Source organism: Loxodonta africana, chromosome 15, assembly GCF_030014295.1.
Source record: "Loxodonta africana isolate mLoxAfr1 chromosome 15, mLoxAfr1.hap2, whole genome shotgun sequence".
In the NCBI taxonomy this organism is placed as follows: domain Eukaryota; kingdom Metazoa; phylum Chordata; class Mammalia; order Proboscidea; family Elephantidae; genus Loxodonta; species Loxodonta africana.
Genome location: NC_087356.1, coordinates 72,044,474 through 72,065,394, shown reverse-complemented (window position 1 = coordinate 72,065,394; position 20,921 = coordinate 72,044,474). Strand labels below are relative to the sequence as shown.

Below are 20,921 nucleotides of genomic sequence, written 5' to 3'. Positions count from 1 at the left end.
GAAAGATCATAGACATTGAAAACCGTATAGAGAACAATTCTACTCTGAAACACATGGAGTCACCGTGAGTCAGAATGGACTTGATGGGAACTGATTTGTTATTGCTTTTGTTTATCTATCTATAAGCATTACAGGCTGCCTGAGATTTATTTTACTAAACATTATTCAAAACATGTGTAGTTCAAAGGCTGGCAATGTTATTTATGTTGACTGTAGTTGAACTTTTGTGTTTCAGTTACTTGACTCCAGCAGACCTGAATGTGATAACCTTAGCAGAACAAGTGTAAGTAGAGTAGATGATTATAGACACTATAGGGTTGCTATGAGTAGGAATCGACTCAATCGCAACAGGTCTCTCTCTCTCTCTTTTTCTTTTTTTAAGATAAGCAAGAAGATTGAGTCATAAATATCTATTCTTCTAATATCATAAATCTCACCTTTCATGACTGATTTCTTTTGTTTCAATATTGATCCCTTTTTGTGATTTTCTAGTAAATGAAAATCCACCCCTATAAGATAGCCAATTTTCATCCATTTATCAGAACCTGATTTTCTAGACAGGAGGGAAAAAAGTATTCTGAATGAATTGGATACATGAAGGGTACTGAAAGGGATGAATTCATCTATATGTCAGGCATTGTGCCAGGCCCCAGGGAAACAGCGATGGATAAGAAATTGTTCCTTCCCTCAACAAGCTCCCAAATAGCAGGAAAGACCAGCACATATGAACATGGGATAGAGGTGCTAAGGTGGAGTTCAGCACAAAGGGAAGACAGGAAGTGTGGGCAAAGAACTGTAGGACTATGGGTGATGCGAAAGACACTTTTATCCAAGAAAATAAATCGTTTTAGCATAAGAATCATGTTTTATTCACCTTTGTTCCACCTCCAGAAATCCAGAGTCCTTAAAGTAATAGACACTTAATAGTAGATTCTGAAATTATCTGAAACAACATTACAATTTTCACCAAAGCCAGTCCTGAATCCACTCATTTGCCCCTGAAAATTGGGAGGTTTGAGATGCCCATGTTGTTTCCAGGGTGCCCCAAAAGTCTCATGCCAGATATCCTGGACAGTCACCACTAGGAACGGAAGAGTCAGACTTGGCCATCCCTGATGCAGTTTGCTTCCATAATTAGTAGAAATTAGAAAAGTTGGATCCACTGCCTTTATTCAAGAAATACTTTCAGCCATTCCCAAAGTTCTGCATATATGCCTTGTATTTCCTGCTTCTTAGTTCCTTAGCTTTTGCCCTTGTCTACATCTTAAGTACTCCCTTGTATTCCCCTCAATTTATGTGAATTCTTCTCACTTTTTAGGGCACAGTTTAAAAACTACCATTCCACACAGGAATGTCTTTATCACTGTAGAGATCTGTTCCATCTCTGAGCCAAACAGTTGTTGTTGTTGTTAGGTGCTGTTCAGTTAGTTCCAACTCATAGAGACCCTATACACAGCAGTACCTACTGTGTATCACATAGAGCGCTGTCTATGATACTTTATTCATTCAACACTTTGTAAGGGTAAGACACATGTTGGGCAATACATCTGCCCCACTAGATCACAAGGTCCCAAAGGGACAAATTTTGAATCCTTTCTCTGTATGCCTAATCTATGGTGCCCATTGCCATTGAACTGATTTCGACTCATAGTGACCCTATAAGACAGGGTAGAACTGCCCCAGGGTTTCCAAGGAGTGACTGGTGGATTTGAACTGCTGACCTTTCGGTTAACAGCCAAGCTCTTATGCACTACGCCAAGGATATACTATGTGGTTTTAATCAGGAAAGGTGTGTGTCACTGTTGTATCCTTTCTCCACACTCATTCAATCTGTATGCTGAGCAAATAAGCCAAGATAACGGACCATATGAAGAAGAACTGGGCATCAGGATTGGAGGAAGACTAATTTACAACCTGCGATATGCAGATGACACAAACTTACTTGCTGAAAGTGAAGAGAACTTGAAAAGCTAAGTTATGATGAACAAAAACTATAAAATATATTTAGTAAATAAATAAAATGATTCCATCATTTATCACTTAAATATTTATCTATATAATTGGAACTGTACCTCTGTATTTTAAAATACACGCTGAGAAAATGATATGCTTTGCCTCATCCATTTCAAATCTTTGACACTGCATTCTAAATATATCTAATGTTAAGCTATACTAAGTGAATTACCCTGGAACCATGACCATACTACATGGCTAGATTTCCTTAAATGCAAAAGAATATGACCGGCCAGCTTGGGGATGGCTCTTTACAAATAAACAGGCTGCTGAACCTCAGGAGATGAGAATCCCATGGGGATTACTGGTCTTTATATTTCCAGATGTAAAATAGTTTGACTGAGAATAGAAGCCACAAATTTATTTGAACCTGCTTCTTGTTGGCTGTGGTTGTTCAGACAGGTGAAGAAGAAGGGGTAATTAATCTATCTTTACTCCTCAAGTGACAGGCTAGGAGAAAAAAGAGATATTCATCAGAGTCTTCAGGAGAGAGAAAGGTGAGTATCAGAGTGACGATGTTTACATTGTGTGGTTATTGAAACATGTTCTAAAATCGACTCCTGATTATACACGTGAGCTCTAGAGTGTCTGCATGTTGGCAGAGCTGCTGAGTCACAGAAGTATTGAGGATGAGGACATCTTAGATTCTTGTGTACATTGCCCACTCACCTTACCTACGTACTGTAATGACTAATCTCTGAAGGAAACAAGAAAGAAGAAAGACAATTTCAGCTCTGGGAAGGAATAACCCAAAGCAGTGACTCTTAAACTTTAAAGTGCCCAGCAGTCATGAGGAGATCTTGTTTTAAATGCAGATCCTTATTGAATAGGTTTGGGGTAGGACCTAACTAGATCTCAGGTAATGTTGATGCCCCTTGTCCATGGACCACACTTTGAGTAGCAAGAATCTAAATGCAGAAATGGTTTGGGAACTAGGAAATACAAGGAAGAGAAACCTAACTGGCTTGAACAGTGGACGAAAGGATGAAGGACTATGGAGTGAAACGAGGAACATGAGCAGTATGGAAGAGAGTTTACTTTGAAAGACAGCCCCGTAGGAATTTGGAGAAATGTGGGAGAATTAGATATGTGATGAAAAGTGTCAGTGTGTCTATGACACCCAGGACAGATTAAAGTTAAAAAAAAAATTGCGTATATGAATTTTCTTGAACATTTCTTTGGTTATTCTTTCAGGGTGATCTCTGTAACTAGGGTAGAAACCATGCCACAGTCCATGTCAATCGGTGATGGGTGAGGAAAAGGAAATCTCCAGGGTATTGCAGTAATAGACAGGGGGCAATTGGATGCCCTTTCTTTTGCAAATGGGTCCCCTGTCTTCATTCCCCAGGATGGGAGAAGAAGAGGAGATAAAAAAAGATATGCATTCTGTAGAAATTAAAAAGCTGCTCAGGGAACAGCTGTACAATGTCATGAAGTTCCTTTGTTTTGAACTGAGTGACTTGGAATTTCAGGAGGACGTGCCTGCATCTTTGGAAACTGAAGTGGCAAAAGGAAGTGTGCTGGGCCCAAGATGGCAGAAATAGATTGGGACCAAAGAGACACAGACAGTTTCTTGAGTAGCCAGAGAAAAACATAGATCTTTGGTTAGGCAGGTTGAGAAAATACTAACCAGATTTCTAAGCAGGGCTTTGCACAATCTCTAGGCAAATGTGAGTCTACAGAGGGCTGTGTGTGTAGTCCAAAACATGAATGAAATACGGTGAGATATTTCAGAGATAAGACCTTGGTTGCACCAGTGCAGGTGACTCTGAGATGTGTGCCATCTTTGCCTCCCTTCTGAGGAGAGGTGTGGGCGGAAAACAGGAAGTGTTGTGTAGGGAACCCCAACTAGAAGCATATATATTTAGGTCACTAGCATTGTCAAAAGTGACAGCAGCAGTAGTAGGGTGCCCAGAGCTTCCTTCTGAAGGGCACTCAATGATCTGGGTGGAAGAGGCAGACTTAGCCCAGAGGACAACCAGAGATTTAGGAGACAGAATACAACATGCTTGGAGAAAAAACAAGTTTCCATCATCAATTAAAGTGGGGAAATATTGTATGTTATGTAATTCTCTAGAAGATTCTGAGATATCTTTCAGTTAAGAAACCTATTTATGTAACTGAGCATTTCTGAATGTGACCCATATGACCCTGGGCTACTTATTTCATGTAACACCTATTAACATCCTCCCCCTTCCCCCGAAAGAATGAAGCACGGCCTTTATCCCACGGGGACAAAGGAACCCGTGTTCCATGTTTTCATGGCTATAAAATTCCAAGCTGTGTGGAATTGGAGACAAGCTAGGAGCATGCCTGACTTATTTGAATCTTCTCCTCTCATCCCCACAGATTTCTCAGAGAAGAATGGATCTGAAAAACCATTCCACAGTGGCTGAGTTTCTTCTTTCAGGATTAACTGACCAACCAGGGCTTCAGCTGCCCCTTTTCTGCCTCTTCTTAGGGATCTACCTGGTTACCGTGGTGGGAAACCTTGGTATGATCTCAGTAATTAGGTTGAATTCTCAACTTCACACGCCCATGTACTATTTCCTCAGTAATTTGTCTTTTATAGATGTCTGCACTTCTTCTGTCATTACCCCCAAAATGCTGGCAGGGTTTTTATGCATAGATAAAACTGTATCCTATAATGGATGCATGGCTCAGTTGTTTTTTTTCTGTATTTTTGGCATTTCAGAATGTTACATGTTGGTAGCGATGGCCTATGATCGCTATGTTGCCATCTGTAGCCCACTGCTTTATAATGTCATCATGTCACCTCAGATCTGCTCTCTGCTGGTGGCTGCTGTCTTCTCAATAGGTTTTATGGATGCTGTGATTCATACAGGTTGTGTATTAAGGTTGCCTTTCTGTGACTCAAACATCATTAGCCATTATTTTTGTGACATTGTCCCTCTTATTAAACTCTCCTGTTCCAGCACTTACATTGATGAGCTTTTGATTTTCATCATTGGTGGATTTAACATGGTGGCCACTAGCCTGACAATCATCATTTCCTATGCTTTCATCCTCTCCAGCATCCTCCGCATCCACTCTAAAGAGGGCAGGTCCACAGCCTTTAGCACCTGCAGTTCCCATCTCACAGCTGTTCTTATATTTTTTGGGTCTCTCATATCCACCTATCTCAAACCTGCTTCCAACAATTCACTTACCCAAGAGAAAGTGTCCTCGGTGTTTTACACCACCATGATTCCCGTGTTGAACCCCCTGATATATAGTCTGAGGAACAAGGAAGTGAAAAATATACTAGTAAAACTCTTAAGAAGAAAAATACCTTCATAATGAACATGATCCTTATTAAGATTTGATTATGTATTTATAATAGTTATTTTCATATTCATAATCATATGCTTATATGGACTTGTTTAGACCTTGCCTCTTTAAAAGTAATTTAAAGTGAATTGTGTGTGTGTATATGTATGTGTGTATACATAACCCTTTGCTGTTGTGTCGATTATGACTCATTGTGACCCTGTGTGCCTCAGAGTAAAACTGTGCTTCATGGGGTTTTCAATGGCTGTAATCTTACAGAATCAGATCTCTAGGTCTTTCTTTGGCAGCGAGGCCAAGTAGATTTGAACTACCAACCTTTTGGTTAATAGTTGAGCACAAACTGTTTGTACCACATGTTATGACAGTGAAACCAAAACCAAACCCGCTGCCATCGAGTGGACTCTGACTCATCGCGACCGTACAGGAGAGATTAGAACTGCCCCATAGAGTTTTTAAGGAGTGCCTGGCAGATTCGAATTGTTGACCTCTTGGTTAGCAGCCAAAGCACTTAATCACAAGCCACCAGGGTTTCCATGACAGTGAGAAGTGACCAACATCTCAAATTTAAAGTTTAATATCATTGGTGGGATTGAATATCAAATTTTACCACTACTCTCATGACTCCAGATCAAAAAGAAAAACATAATCATGATGTATCATAGTAATATTAGAAAATAAATAACACCAAATGCTTTTGGTGAAACAAATATTTACTCTCATTGATCTCAGTTAAAAACACATATCTCTTATGCGAATTTGTATAAGTAATATTGAGCAGTATGATGGTAATCGTCACAATAATTTTACAATAAATGTGGAAGAATTTTTCTTATTGTTTCTTGTAAAGGGCCATTAAATGCCAAGGTTATATTGAAATAGAATTCAATGAAGAAGATTGAGCAAGGCAATAAGCAAATATGGTCCCAGTATTTGGTATCTGGTAATCAAAGGATAAGACTTTGAACATATAGATGAAGAGTTGATATTTAGACAAGCTTATCTAAATATAATTTTTTTTTCAGGTGGACCAGTGTTATGGACTGAACTGTATCAACTAAAAATACATGTTGTAAATCCTAGCCTCTATGCCTGTGGTTATAATCGTATTTAGGAATGGGTTGTCTTATGTTAATGAGACAGGATTAGTGTAGGGTGTATCTTGAGCTAGTCTCTTTTGAGATATAAAAGAGATTAAACAAGTAAACTAGAAGTAGACATGGGAGAAGGTTGATCTGAAGCCACATGGGAAATCTCCAAGGAACCAGGAAACAGAAGCTGAAGAAACAAGGACCTTCCGCCAGAACTGACAGAGAGAGAAAGCTTTCCCTTAGAGCCAGTGCAATAAAGTTGGAGTACTAGGTTCCTAAATTGTGAGAAAATAAATTTCTGTTTGTTAAAGGCATGCACTTACAATAATCTGTTATAGCGGCACAAAATATCTAAGACAATCAGCATATATGCAATATTTTACAACTTTCTGTTTCTTTAGAGTTGAGGTTTTCTTTAAAAGCTGCAAATTAGATGTTAGTATATTTCTTCAAACAATATGTTTTACATTAAATGTAATAAAAAAATTATGTTTTTGAAGAATGAACTCTTGTACAATCATCCAAGATAATGCACTGTATGGGGAATGCAGTGTGTTAATTCACTTGTTCAGCATATGCTTATCATGCACCCTATGTCCTAGGCACTCTTCTAGGTGCTGAAATGTTATTAATAAGATAGACAAGACTTCTGCTTACTTTTGGGGGAGGTGTAGCAAGTAATACAGAACATGATAACTAAAGATAGAGATAAGTGATTTGAAGAAATAAGAATGAGATAAGTAATTGTCCATGGGCTGAGGACTACTTTCAATAGATTTCTTTGAAGCAGCAACATTTGAGATGAAACCTGAATGAAGTGTAAGTATACAGGTACCAGGGCTGGAACCAACTTTACTGTATTCAAAAAACAGAATGCAACAAGGCTGAAGCAAAGTGAAAGAGGACGAAACAGTAACTAAGGAGGTTGGATAGAAAGGCAAATGCCAGATCATGTAAGGAGGTGAATTTTACGTTAAGTACAAAAAGAAGCTACTGCTACGTTTAAAACAGCAGACTGATGTATTTTGCTTTATGTTTTTAAAAATTCTCTTTTTATTGATTAAAAATTAGATGTCTCTCTGTGTGTGTGTGTGTGTGTGTGTGTTGGGATTATTTGGGTTTGGGAAGAAATAACTCTTGGCCAGGTTAGAAACAAGGAAAACAACTGTGAGGTTACTGAAATTATCTTGGTAAGAACTGATGATGATTTCACCTACAATACTGGCAGTAGATGTGGGAAAAATTGATGGATTCAAGATACATTGTGGGGTTTGAATCAACAGGTTTTGTTGTTGAACTGAATGTATGATGCCTAGCATTTATATATTTTGATAAATTAAAATAAAAATGAAGATTCAAAATAAGGAAACTATAAATAATAAAAGTGACTGAAAAGCAGTTAAAAGAAAAACAAATAAATAGGCCATAGAAGTTTAAATAGTTTCAATGTATGGTCTTAATATTTGTCTGAATTTCCAAGTAGCCAAAACGAAAATATGATAGTAAATTATATGAATTTGTTTATTAGAAAGAAAGAAGCATGCCAATTACTCAGTAAGCAAAATTTTTCTTACCAAATTTTAAAAGAAACACCTCTAATTTCCTCCCCAGCTCACCCTCAAAGAAAGAGAAAAGCAAAGAAGGAGAAAAGATGTTATTATTATTATTACTTTTTCAGAAAATATTACTCTCCTTTGGGTTGTATCTCCCTCATGGAACATGGTCTCATGTGATTTATGAGGTAGTATGCACAATTTAGGCATAAACAATCTTGTATTTTAGAGACACATTAAAAAGATTCTTCTTTCCTGCCTTTAGTAACATCTGAGTCAGAAAGGACATCAGAGCTCAAATAAATAAGTGACTTCTACATTAGCCACAATGAAATAACTAAGATCAGACTTAATCTCTTTCTGTAAACAACTAGAAAACCAAAAAAGATATTAAAATAATATTTTGGACTTCAAACAATAGGGCATCCCAGGAGTGTGATCGCTGAGAGAAGAGAAAATATGAAGCAAGTCTTACAATTATTTTGACTTCCTAATTGTAGGCATTCTCCAGACCACAACTCAGAGAAGGGATTCTAAGTGTAGCACAATAATCTCACTGTGTTGAAGAGATAGCTATCTGAGTCTGGATATGTGAAGGCAGTTAGGATATTAGAGGGCACAGAACTAGAGAGGAAGGAATTATGTAGAAAAACCTCCAGATTTCCATAGGGAGTTACTTTGTTTGTTTCACTGAAAACCAGTCTGTGTATGTATAGGGTGAAACTCCACAAGGCCAGACAAATAATAATTTCAAGGGAGATAAAAGATGAATAATTTATAGTGCTCACTAACATATGAAAGATGTTCCAAATCAATCCAGTCAGAGAAGAAAAATCTTAATAAACAACTAGTGGTGTAAAGACTTCGTAGTAGAGATTGGCCCAAGATGGCAGCTCAGTCAGTGTCATGGATTGAATTATGTGCCCCCAAAAATGTGTGTATTGATTTGGCTGGGCCATGATTCCAAGTATTGTGTGATTTTCTTATATGTTGTAAATCCTGCTTTTGTTAATGAGAGAGGATGGGGAGCAGTTGTGTTAGTGAAGCAGGACTCGATCTACAAGATTGGATTGTGTCTTAAGATATAAAAGAGAGAAGTGAGCAGATAGGTGTGGGGATCTCATACCACCAAGAAAGCTGTGTAGGAACTCAGTGCATCCTTTGGACCTGGTCACCAGAGCAGCATATTCCATGTCCTCATGCCCTCCTGGTGATTAGTGTCACAAATTTCCCCCACCCCTGCCACTTTAGCCCTCCAAGGATAATGGTATGAGACCCTCACCCTACCCCATGTGCCAAACCCCCCTGACAGCTTGGTAAAGGCTCTCATGGCACTGATAGGCTGTAATACTCCCTGCACATCTCTACACCCACCTTGTGAGTGCTAATGAGCACTCCATGCCTCCAGTAGCCTCCAAGCACTGCTCCACCCTCCCAGTAGGAAACAGACACTGTCCTGTGAATCCATGACAGGCAGTGGGATGCACCCACCCAATGTGCCCTCATCCGCATAGTAGGCCCGATAAACAGAAATACATTATTGTCCCACCTGCTACTGCCCTGCCCATCCAAGATAGGTAATGTTAGACAAGCCATCAGCAGATCCCTGCTTGACCTGATATATGAAAAAATTAGAAAACAAAAAAGAACAACAAAAAAACAGGACAAAACAAACATATAATCAATAAATAAGCACATAAATAAATAAAATAACATCTTAATGTCTCAGAGGCAGCAAACAATAACAAATCATATGAAAAAACAGAATAATATAGTTCAAACAAGTGAGTAAAATAAATGGACAGAAAACTTTTCTGAGGGAGAAATGGTAATAGAAATACCTGATAAGAAATTCAAAAGATTTATATGTAAGATCATCAAAGAGATCAAGGAAAACAGAGACAAAATGCTAGAAGAATTCAGAAAACAAAATGATAAAATAAACAGACAATTACAAACCATACAAAAACAACAACTAGAAATCCAGGAGATAATAAAATAGCAGAAATAGGTAACTCAATAGATGCACATGGGAGTACAATTTAATGGAAGAAAGAATTAGTGAAATAGAAGACAAATCCCTTGGTGCTAATCTGTTGGTGGAACAATCAGAAAAAAGAATGAAGACAAACGAAGAAAGCCTTAGAATCATGTGAGACACTACCAAGAGAAAGAATTTACATGTAACTGGATTTACAGAAGAGAAGAAAAAATGCAGAGAGAATTTGTAAAGAATTATTGACAAAAATCTTACCTAATATCATGAAAGACTAGAAGGCTTACATCTAAGAATCTCAACGAACCCTATATAGGATAGACACCAAAAGAAAATCACCAAGGCACATAATCAAACTTTGTAATACCAAAGACAGAATTTTGAGAGAAGCTTGTGAAAAGCAAACTATCACATATAAAGTTACATCAATAAGACAAAGTGCTGATTTCTTGGCAGAAACCATGCAGGCAAGACAATGATGGGATGATATACATAAAATCCTGAAAGAAAAGAATTGCCAACCCAGAATCATATATCTGGCAAAATAATCTTTCACATAAGATGGCAAAATCAGGACATTCTCAGATAAACAGAAATTAAAGGAATTATTAAAAACTAGACCAACTTTACAAGAAATATTGAAGGCAGTCCTTCAGACAGAAAACCAACAACATTAAGCAACAACCTGAGATCAAACCACATGACAGCATTAGTCAGATGCCAACCCAGAAAAAGAATTTTCAGAAGTAAAATAAAGCTGCAAAACCGAAAACAGGGAACCAGAGATGTCAATCTGAAAATGATGACAACTTCAAAACAAAAAAGGCCATAAATATGTAATTATAGAATTTCCATACATACAGGAAGTAAAGATGACATCAAGATATAACAGACTGTCTTAAACTTAGGAAGATAAAGGTAAATTTCAGAGTAATCACAAAGAAAATTAATAAATCTACTCACCAAAATAAAGAAGAAGAAAATTAAAAGACCCAGGAAAAACAAAATTAACAACAATGAAGGAGATGAAAAAAAGAAAAAGCACTCAACACAGAAAATTAACCAGAACAAAGAAACCGTTAACACACACAGACAAAGCATAGCATAACGGTAGCAGTAAATTCATACTTATCAGTAAGCATACTGAATGTAAATGGATTAAATGCACCATTCAAGAGACAGAGTGGCAGAGTGGATGACAGAACATGACCCATAAATATATTGGCTATAAGAGACACATCTCAGACACAAAGATTAAAAATCAAAGGATTGAAAAAGTATATATATCAAGCAAACAGTAACCAAAAGAGAGCAGGAGTGGCAATAATGTTCTCCGACAAAATAGAATTTAAGTCAAAATACATTATGAGAGCGTAAAGAAGGGCATTACATAATGATTAAAGGGTTAATGAACCAAGAGAACATAAGCATGATAAATATTTACCTGCCCAATAACAGAGCTCCAAAATACATAAAACAATCTATACAGAACTGAAAAGAGAATAGAGAGTTCTATAATAATAGCAGGAGTCTTTACCACAGTAGTTTTGATATGGACAGAAAAACTACAAAGAAGCTCAGCAAAAATACAGATCTAAATAATGCAATCAACCAACTTGACCTCATAAACATATACAGAAAAAACCACCCAACAGATGCACAGTACACATTATTCTCCAACCCACATGGATCATTCTTCAGAATAGACCATATTTTAGGCCACAAAGCAAGCCTTGATATATTCAAAAACAACAAAATAAATAATACAAAGTACCTTCTCTAATCTTAATGATATAAAATAAGAAATCAAAAACAGAAAGAACAAGGGAAAAAATAAATAAGCGGAAGCTGAATAACACCTTACTTAAAAACTACTAAATAATAAAAGAAATTAAGAATGAGATTAAAAGATTCGTAGAACCAAATGAATCAAACATACCAAAACTCAGGGTCGCAGCAAAGCAGTGCCCTGAGGAGTATTTATAGCAATAAATCCATACATCAAAAAAGAAAAAAGGGCCAAAATCAAGAGCTTAACCCTACAATTCAAACAAACAGAACAGGAGCTGCAAAAGTAGTCTGCAGTCACCAGAGGAAAGGAAATAATAAAGATCAGAGCAGAAATAAATGAAAAAAAGTACAACAGAAAGAATCAACAAGACTATAAGTTGGTCCTTTGAGGGGATAAATATAATTGTCAAAGCACTGGCCAAATTGACATAGGAAAAAAAAAATGAGAAGATACAAATTAAAAAAAAATAAATAAGTGACATTACAACAGGACCAAATGAGATAAGAAGAAGCATAACAGTATATTATAAAAAAAACTGTACACTCTAACAAATCTGAAAACCTAGAAGAAACGGACAATTTCTAGAAGCACACAACCTACCTAAACACAGAGGCAGAAAACCTAAATAAACTCATAATAAAAAAGAAATTGAAGATGACATTAAAAATAACTCTCAACAACAACAAAAAAGCCCCAGCCTACTTGACTTCATTGGAGAGTTCTACCAAACAAAAATTCAGGGAGGAGTTGATACCAATTCTACTCAAATTATTCTAGAACATAAAAACAGGCAGGAATACTCCCTAATTCATTCTATGAGACCAGCATAGCACTGATAACAAAACCAGGCAAACACACCACAAAAAAGAAAAACAAAAAAAGAAAATTACAGACCAATATCCCTCATGAATACAGATATGAAAATTCTCAGCAAAATTCTAGTCAACAGAATTCAATAGCATATCAAAAAAATAATAGATCATGATCAGGTGGGAATCAAGCCAAGGATGCAAGGGTGGTTAAACGTTAGAAAATCTATCAACATAATTCACCAAACAAATAAAAAAAAAAAAAGGAAAAGAACCACATGATCATCTGAATTGATGCAAAAAGGCATTTGATAAAATCTTCCTGATAAAAACTCTCAGTAAAATATGAATAGATGGGAAATTCCTCAACATAATTAAGGGCATATATACAAAACCAACAGCTAACATTATTCTCAATGGAGAGAGAAAGAAATCCCCTTGAGAATGAGAACAGGACAAGGGTGCCCATTATCACCACTCTTATTCAATATTGTACTGGACGTCCTAGCTAGGACAATAAGGCAAGAAAGGGAAATAAAGACCACCCAAATTGGTAAGGAAGAGGTAACACTATCACTGTTCTCAGATAACATGATCCTAAAGACAGATAATTACAGATATTCCACACGAAAGTTACTGAAACTAACAGAAGTGTTCAGCAAAATGGCAGGGTACAAGATCAACATGCAATAATCAGTAGGATTCCTTCACACTAACAAGGAGAACTCCAAAAAGAAATCAAGAAAACAAAACCACCTACGATAGCTGCCAAAATAATAAAGTACTTAGGAATACATCTAACCAGAGAGCTAAAAGACTTATACAGGGAAAACTACAAAACACCGCTACAAGAAAACAAAAGAGATCTACATAAACACAAATATACCCCAGGCTGGTGGATTGGAAGACTTAAATTGTGAAAATGTCAATGCTACCCATAGCAGTCTGTAGATATAATGCAATCCTGATCCAAATTTCAACAGCATTCATTGAATTGGAAAAACTAAACTCCAACTTTATATGGAAAGAGTCTTGGAATAGATAAAACTTTGTTGAAGAAGGAGAACAAAGTAGGAGGCCACATACTTTCCAATCTCAAAACTTACTGTACAGTCATGGTAGTCCAAACAGACTGGTAGTGGTACAACAAGAGACACACAGACCAATGGAACAGAATGGAGAACCAAGAAGTAAATCAATCCAGCTATAGACAGCTGCTTTTTGTCAAAGCGTTGAAGTCAATTCAGTGTGGAAGAGATAGTCTCTTTAACAAATGGTGCTGGAAAAACTGGATATTGATTTGCAGAAAAATGAAACAGGACCCATACACCATACACAAAAACTAACTCAAAATGGATCAAAGACCTAAATGTTAAACCTAAAACTATAAAGTTCCTGGAAAATAACATCAGGACAAAGCTAGGAGTCCTAATCTATGGCAGAGATACACTATCAAACATAGCTAAAAATGCACAAACAACAAAAGGTAAACTAGATTACTGGGACCGCCTAAAAACTAAATAATTATGCACCTGAAAAGACTTTACCAAAAGAGTAAAAAGGGAATGTACAAACTGGGAAAAAAAATTTGGCAATGACATATCTGACAAAGTATCTAATGTCTAGAATATATAGAAAACTTCAACACCTCAACAGCAAAATGGAAAACAAGGCAATCAAAAAATGGGCAAAGATATGAACTGACACATCACCAAAGAATACAATCAGGTGGCTAAAAAACATGAAGAGATACTTTCAATCATTAATCATCAGAGATGTAAATCAAAACTACAATGAGATACCATCTCATCCCTTCAAAAAAGCACTGTTCAAAAAAACAGAAAACAACAAGTGGTGGCAATGTTGTGGGAGCATTGGAACTATTATACATTGCTGGTTTGATTGTACAATGGTACAACCGCTATAGAAAATGGTATGACACTTCCTCAAAAAGCTAGAAATAGGAATATCTTCTTGATATATATTCAATGGATACAGGAGTGGTGATATGAATAGACATATACACACCTATGTTCATTGCGGTATTATTCACAATAGCAAAAATATGGAAACAACCTAAGTGCTTATGAATGGAAGAATGAATTTAAAAAAACTCTGGTACATACATACAATGGAATACTACACAACTATAAAGAGTAATGGAGAGTCTGCAAAACGTCTTATAACGTGGATGAATCTGAACAATATTATATTGAGTGAAGTAAGTCAATAACAAAAGGACAAATATTGTATGTTCCCACCATTATAAAAAGTCAGGAATAGATATACACACTGAAAGAAACCTTTGATGGTTACCAGTGTAGGAAGGAGGGAGAGGGGATCACTTTCTAGATAGTAGACACTTGCTATTTTTAGTGATGGAAAAGGCAATATGAAACATCGGTGAAATCTGCATAACTTGACCAAGGTAAATGAAGACACTAAGAAATACGCTGTGACAACTTTGATAAATGCTATAACATACACAATTTTCAACAACAGTAATGACAACCATAAAATATGTGTGTGTTTAAATAGGCAGAATTGTATGCATATAACTGTATAGAAGGGCATAGGTGAGTGCACACACATGTGTGTATAGTTTTATCTGTAGGCATATGTAAATATATGTTTGTGAGAGCTGCATATATATCCATATATACCTATTACCCACTTTTCTGACCAGGGACACAATAAAATGTCCTGGATAAAGTGGGAGAAAAATGTAGAGTGAAACTAAAATTCCTAAAAAAGACCAGATCTACTGAACTGATAAAGACTGGAGGAATGGCTAAGACTATCACCCTAAGATACTCTTTGAATTTGGCACTGAAGCCACTCCTGAAAGTCTCTTCTCAGCCAACCAATAGATTGACTTATAAAATAAATATGTCACCAGTGAGTAATGTGTCTCTTAAACAATCACTGTATGAGACCAAATGGTTAACATTTACCCGAAAGCAAAGATGAGAAGGCAAGGAAGGGAAGGGAAGCTGGATCAATGGAATCAGAGCAACAGAATGGAAATAATGAGAATGCTGACACTTTGTGAACATTATAACCAATGTCACAGAAAAATTTGTATAAAAATTGTTAAATGGGAACCAACTTGCCATGTAAACTTTCACCTAAAACAGAATAAAACATTAAAAAAAAATCAAGACATCAATTTATAAGAAGACTTAAAAATTTTAAGTGTATATGTATAAAATAACAAATATTACCAGTATGACTACTTACTGGCAAAACTCAAAGGGGAAATCGGCAAATCCAGAGCTTTAACTGAAGATTTCAACACTCTTTTCATAGGAATTGATAGAACAGTAAGGCTATGGAAGACTTGACAACACTATCATTCAGTCTGACTTAACGTTTATAGCATTCTTCACGCAACAACAGCAGAATATCAATTCATTTTAAATGCATGTGAAATATTCATCAAGATTGACAACATATTGTTTCATAAGACAAAAACTCATTACAATCATGTCTATTCTGATTCATAGTGACTCTCAGTTAGCAGCCCAGTGTTTAGTCACTGCGCCATCAGGGCTCCCTCTGTGTCATAAGACAAATCCCAATAAATCTCTAAGAACTGAAATTATACTTTGTCCTTTGATCATAACAGTTAAAATAGAAATAGATGATAAGAGGATATCTGGAAAATCCATAAATATTTGGCAATGAAGCCATACAGTTTTAAATAACCATTGTCTCAAAGAAGACGCAGAAAGAAGTTACAAGAGATGTGTTGAATGCAGCTAAACAATGCTTAGAGAAAAATTTATAGTTTCAAATGCTTATATTAGAAAAAAGTGTATAAAATCTATAATCTATATTTACACCTTAATGAATTTGAAAAAGAAAAGCAAATTAGACACAGTATGCCATCCAGTTGATTCCAACTCATAGTGATCCTACTCCCCATAGGGTTTCCTAGGCTGTAGTCTTTACAGGATGGGATTACCAGGTCTTTTCTCCTACGGAGCAACTGGTGGGTTCAAACCAGTGATCTTTTGGTTGGCAGCTGAGTGCTGACCATTGCGCCACCGGGGTTCTTGTAGAAGAATTACGAGGAAGGAAATAATAACGATATGAATAGAAATCACTTGAACTATAACATGTATAAAGAATAGAAAAAATCAATAGTATCCTACTTTAGAAGTTAGATTTAAACTAGGTTAAATTTAAACTAACCAAATTAACCAAATGTTGGTTTGTTAAATCAAGAAAATTGACAAATCTCTAGGTAGACTGATCTAAAGAAATAGAAGACAATATTTAAATATTGAGAATGAAAGAACACATCAATGAAGACTCTACAAATGTTAAATGAGCAAAAGGGAGTATTCAGTACAATTTTATGTCAATAAATGCTACAATTTAGATGACATGGATTGATTCCCTGAAAGAGAAAAGTTACTGATATCAATTTAAAAAATTATCTTGTAATTAAAAATTTTTCACAAAGTAAATGCAAAACTCAGTTGGCTTCACTTGTACATTCTATTCATCGTTCAAGAAAGAAATGATACCAGATTTGCATAACCATTTCTGAAAAGGCAGGAGGCTGAACACATCACAACTCAATTTACCCTGATACCAAAAGCAGGCAAATAGTTCATAAAAAGGAAAATTATGGACCAATATCCCTAATGAAACTTTGTGCAAAAATCCTTCCTTAGCAAAACATGAGCAAATTTAATCCAGTAGTATATGAAAAAAAAGAATACATCAGCATCAAATGGGATTTATCTATGAATTCAGGGTTGTTTTAACATTCAAATATCAGTGAATGTAATAAGCAGTCTAACAGAAAAAGGAAGGAAAATTATATGATGATCTAACTTGACAAATATGATTACCCCACACATGAAAAAAAGCTCTCGGCAAAATCTTAACCTGATAAAAGGTGTATACTAAACACGTACGTCTCAGATCATACTTAACAATGAAAGACCTAGTGCTTTTTTTCTCCTAAGATTGGGAGCAAGGCAAAACCGTTCATTCTCACCTGTATTTAACACTGTATTGGACTTCCCAGGTATTGCAATAAAACAAGGAAAATACATAAATATATAAAAAGAATTGATGTCTTTGAATTATGGTGTTGGCCAAGAATACTGAATATACCATGAACTGCCAGAAGAACAAACAAATTTGTCTTGGAAGGAATACGGCCAGAGAGTTCCTTAGAAAAAGAATGGCGAGACACTGATTCATGTAATTTGGACATGTTATCAGGAGGCAACGAAGGGGAAGACCCTTGATGAGATGGATTGACACAGCGGCTACAACAATGGGTTCAAACAAAACAATGTGAGAATGGCGCAGGACCAGGCAGTGCTTTGTTCTGTTGTCCACAGGGTCGCTATGAGTTGGAACTGACTCAATGGCACCTAACAACAACAACAATAACAATAGCAGCAAAACCATGAGTACATAAGAGTATACCTAATAAAATGGAACCTGGAAACTAAAAAAAAAAAAAAAGCTTAGAGAAATTAAAGAATGAATACTTGGAGAAATATATCTTATTCCTCTGTTGGAAGACTCAATATTAAGATGTAAATTCTTCTCAAATTTATCAATAGATGCAATTCAATTTAATTCCTATAAAACCCCCAGTGGGCTTGTGGTTTTATTTTGTAGAAATTATTAAGGTGATACTAAAACTTATAAAGCACTGTATAGGATCTTGAATTGCTAAGGCAATATGAAAAAGAGAAATAAAGTTGCAGAAATTTTACTACCTAAAGTCATGATTGACTATAAAGTTACATAAATCTAAGGACATAATATTGGCATAAAGATCGAGATATATTTCAGTGGAACAGATTAGCAAGTTCATAAATAGATCTATAAGTTTATACCCATTGATTTTTAACAAAGATATTAAGGTTGTTTAATGGAAAAGTATAGTCTTTCCACAGCTGTCCTGAATAATCTGAATATCCATATGGAATAAAAAGGAACACTGGCCCTTATCTCACATGTTACATAAGAATCAATTTGAAGTGAATCATAGATCTAAACATAAAAATTAAAACAATAAAACCTGTAGAACTAAACATTGAAAAAAATCTTCACAAACTTAAAACCAAAAACCAAACCCAGTGCCATCAAGTCGATTCTGACTCATAGCGACCCTATAGGGCAGAGTAGAACAGCTCCACAGTTTCCAAGGAGTGCCTGGCGGATTCAAACTGCCGAACCTTTGGTTAGCAGCCATAGCACTTAACCACTACGCCACCCAGGGTTTCCTTCACAAACTTAGGGCAGTAAAAAATTCTTAGGTAGGTTACAAAGCTTCAACAATGAAATTTTAAAAATTGATAAATTGGGCTTCACCCAAATTTAAAGCTTTTGTTTTTTTTTGAGGATATTGTTAAGAAAATGAAAAGGCAAGCCACGAGCATGGAAGAGATACAATACAAACATCTGACAAAAAAAAACTGCTATTTAGAATATATAATGAAATCCTACAATACTAATTAGACAAACAATCCAATTAAAGGTGTACAAAGGATTTGCACAGATAGTCACAAAAACGACATAGGAATGCCCAATAAGCAAGTGAGACGTTGCGTGATGCCATTAGTTATCAGAGAAATGAACATTTAAACCACAGTGAGATACCACTACACACCCACTGGAAAGACTGACAATAACATGTGTTAGTGAAAATGTGGAGCAAGTCCTATGCATTGCTCGTGGAGTGTATAATTGTACAGCCATTTTGGAGAATAGTTTAGCAATAGTTAATGTTACACACCATTTGATCTTGCAATTACATATCTAGGAATTCATGCAAGAAGAATAAAAACATGTCTGCATGACTTTTACACAGCCATAGTAATTTTCTTCATAGTAACCAAAAACTGGAAACAACAAAATGTGCTTCAATAGGACAAAGACAAATAAATTGGGATATATCAACATAATGGAATACTAAAACAAACAAAAAATCAAATCAATTGCCTTTGAGTTGGTGCTGACTCATGTGGCTCCATGTGTGCAGAGTAGAATTAGACTCCATAGGGTTTTCAAGACTCTGACCTTTCTGAAGTAGATTGCCAGGCCTTTCTTCTGAGGTGCCCCTGGGTTGGTTTGAATAGCCAAACTTTTGATTAGTAGTTGAGTGCTTAACTGATGCACCATCCAGGGACTCCTAATAGAATATCACTCAGAAACAAAAAGGAAAAAATTAATTCACTGATACACAAAACGAAGAAACAAATCTCAAAAAGTATCATGATGAACTAAAAAGTTAGACACATACAGTATTTACTGTATGATTCAATTTATATGAATTTCAAGAAAAGGCAAATCTGACCTATAGTGACAGAACACAGCTTTGCTATTGCATTGGGCCATGAGTGGAAGTAATTGACTGGGAAGAGGCACAAAAGGATCTTTTGGGATGTTGGAAATACCCAATATCTTGATCGTGGTGATGGTTACATGGGTGTATATATTTTTAAACAACCAAACCAATTCATCAAATGATACACTTCAAATTGATGTACTTTTTTGGTAGATGAATTTACCTAAATAATGACTGGAAAAATAAAGCACATGAAGTTTCTGATCCAAGTTACATTATGGAAGATTGTAGCAAGCCAATATTTCAGCTGCAACAACTAGGGGCAAAAAAAGACAAACTGTAAAACTTATATTAATAAAGACGTTGTTGTTGTTAGGTGAAGTTGAGCCAGTTTTGACTCATAGTGATCTTAGGGCGCTTAATTAAAAATAATGAAACTCTATAATAGATTTTTACTTATTTAGCAACAACAATGATAACATTTTATATGAAACTTATGAGTTGTATCTAAGTATTTATTTACTCAGAAGCAAATTTATAGGGTAATTTTTTCAAATAAAGAATACAAATGAATGAACTAAGCTATAATATGCTACGGAAGTAAAAGAAAACTGTCCCAAGTGTTATGGATTGAACTGTATCTCCCAAAAAGATGAATTGAAGTTTTAACCTCTGTACCTGTGAACATGACCTTATTTGGAAAGACAGTCTTTGAAGATGCTAGTATCAGTTAAGAAGAGGTCATACCAGAGTAGGGTGGGTCCTAACTCCATTGAATGGCGTCCTTATAAAAGAGAAGAGACATAGGAAGGACTTCATGTGACACTGCAGCTGCAAGCTAAGGAATGCCTGAGATTACCAGAAGCTAGGAGAGCATGGAACAGGTTCAATCTCAAAGCCTCAGAAAGGATCAACATGGCCAACACTCTGATCTTCAACTCCCAGTTTCCAAAACTGTGAGACATTACGCTTCTTCAGTTCTTTTAAGCTGCCCATTTTGTGGCACTTTGTTATAGCAGCCCTAGGCAAGTAACACACCAAGCAAAGCAGGA

At 36.0% G+C, this 20,921-nt stretch overlaps 1 protein-coding gene across 1 annotated transcript; it reads left to right on the top strand.

Annotated features, from left to right (window-relative positions):
• The first annotated feature begins 4,377 nt into the window (after positions 1-4,377).
• LOC100668103 (olfactory receptor 8D4-like) lies at positions 4,378-5,313 on the top strand. The gene has a single exon (XM_003418284.3). It carries the CDS (start codon positions 4,378-4,380, stop codon positions 5,311-5,313), a length of 936 nt encoding a protein of 311 aa, XP_003418332.1.
• Positions 5,314-20,921: the final 15,608 nt, after the last annotated feature.

Coding starts and splice junctions, on each gene's coding strand:
- LOC100668103 (XM_003418284.3), top strand. CDS start 4,378: ATGGATCTGAAAAACCATTCCACAGTGGCTGAGTTTCTTCTTTCAGGA.